The sequence below is a fragment of the Fulmarus glacialis genome, unplaced genomic scaffold, assembly GCF_000690835.1.
Source record: "Fulmarus glacialis isolate BGI_N327 unplaced genomic scaffold, ASM69083v1 scaffold28031, whole genome shotgun sequence".
In the NCBI taxonomy this organism is placed as follows: Eukaryota; Metazoa; Chordata; class Aves; order Procellariiformes; family Procellariidae; genus Fulmarus; species Fulmarus glacialis.
Genome location: NW_009191291.1, coordinates 1 through 274, shown reverse-complemented (window position 1 = coordinate 274; position 274 = coordinate 1). Strand labels below are relative to the sequence as shown.

At 68.2% G+C, this 274-nt stretch overlaps 1 protein-coding gene across 1 annotated transcript in view; it reads right to left on the bottom strand.

Annotated features, from left to right (window-relative positions):
• Positions 1 to 270, bottom strand: part of LOC104083233 (cytochrome P450 1B1-like) — a gene marked incomplete at its 5' end in the record, with an annotated part of 837 nt that extends 567 nt beyond the window's left edge. Inside the window, one exon of the mRNA XM_009586648.1 lies at positions 1 to 270. Within this exon, the coding sequence (XP_009584943.1) occupies positions 1 to 270 (270 nt within the window).
• Positions 271 to 274: the final 4 nt, after the last annotated feature.

Here is a 274-nt window from a genome sequence, read left to right as displayed (position 1 = left end):
GGTGTCCTGCCCCGCGCCGAAGATGTCTGTCATGGCGCCCTCCACGTCCTCAGGTCCCAGCCCCTCGGGGGACCTGTCACCACGCTCCACGGCAGCGATCATGACGTCGCTGACGTCGCGGAGGGCATGAGGGTTGAAGGTCTGGCGGTGCTGTGCCACCTTGGCACGCACGAAGCTGTGCAGCTCCCGGTTGAGGGCTTGGAAGTCGCGGAAGACGCGGCGCACGGGGTTGGGGAAGCGCAGGAGCCAGGGCAGCACGTCCACCATGCTGCCC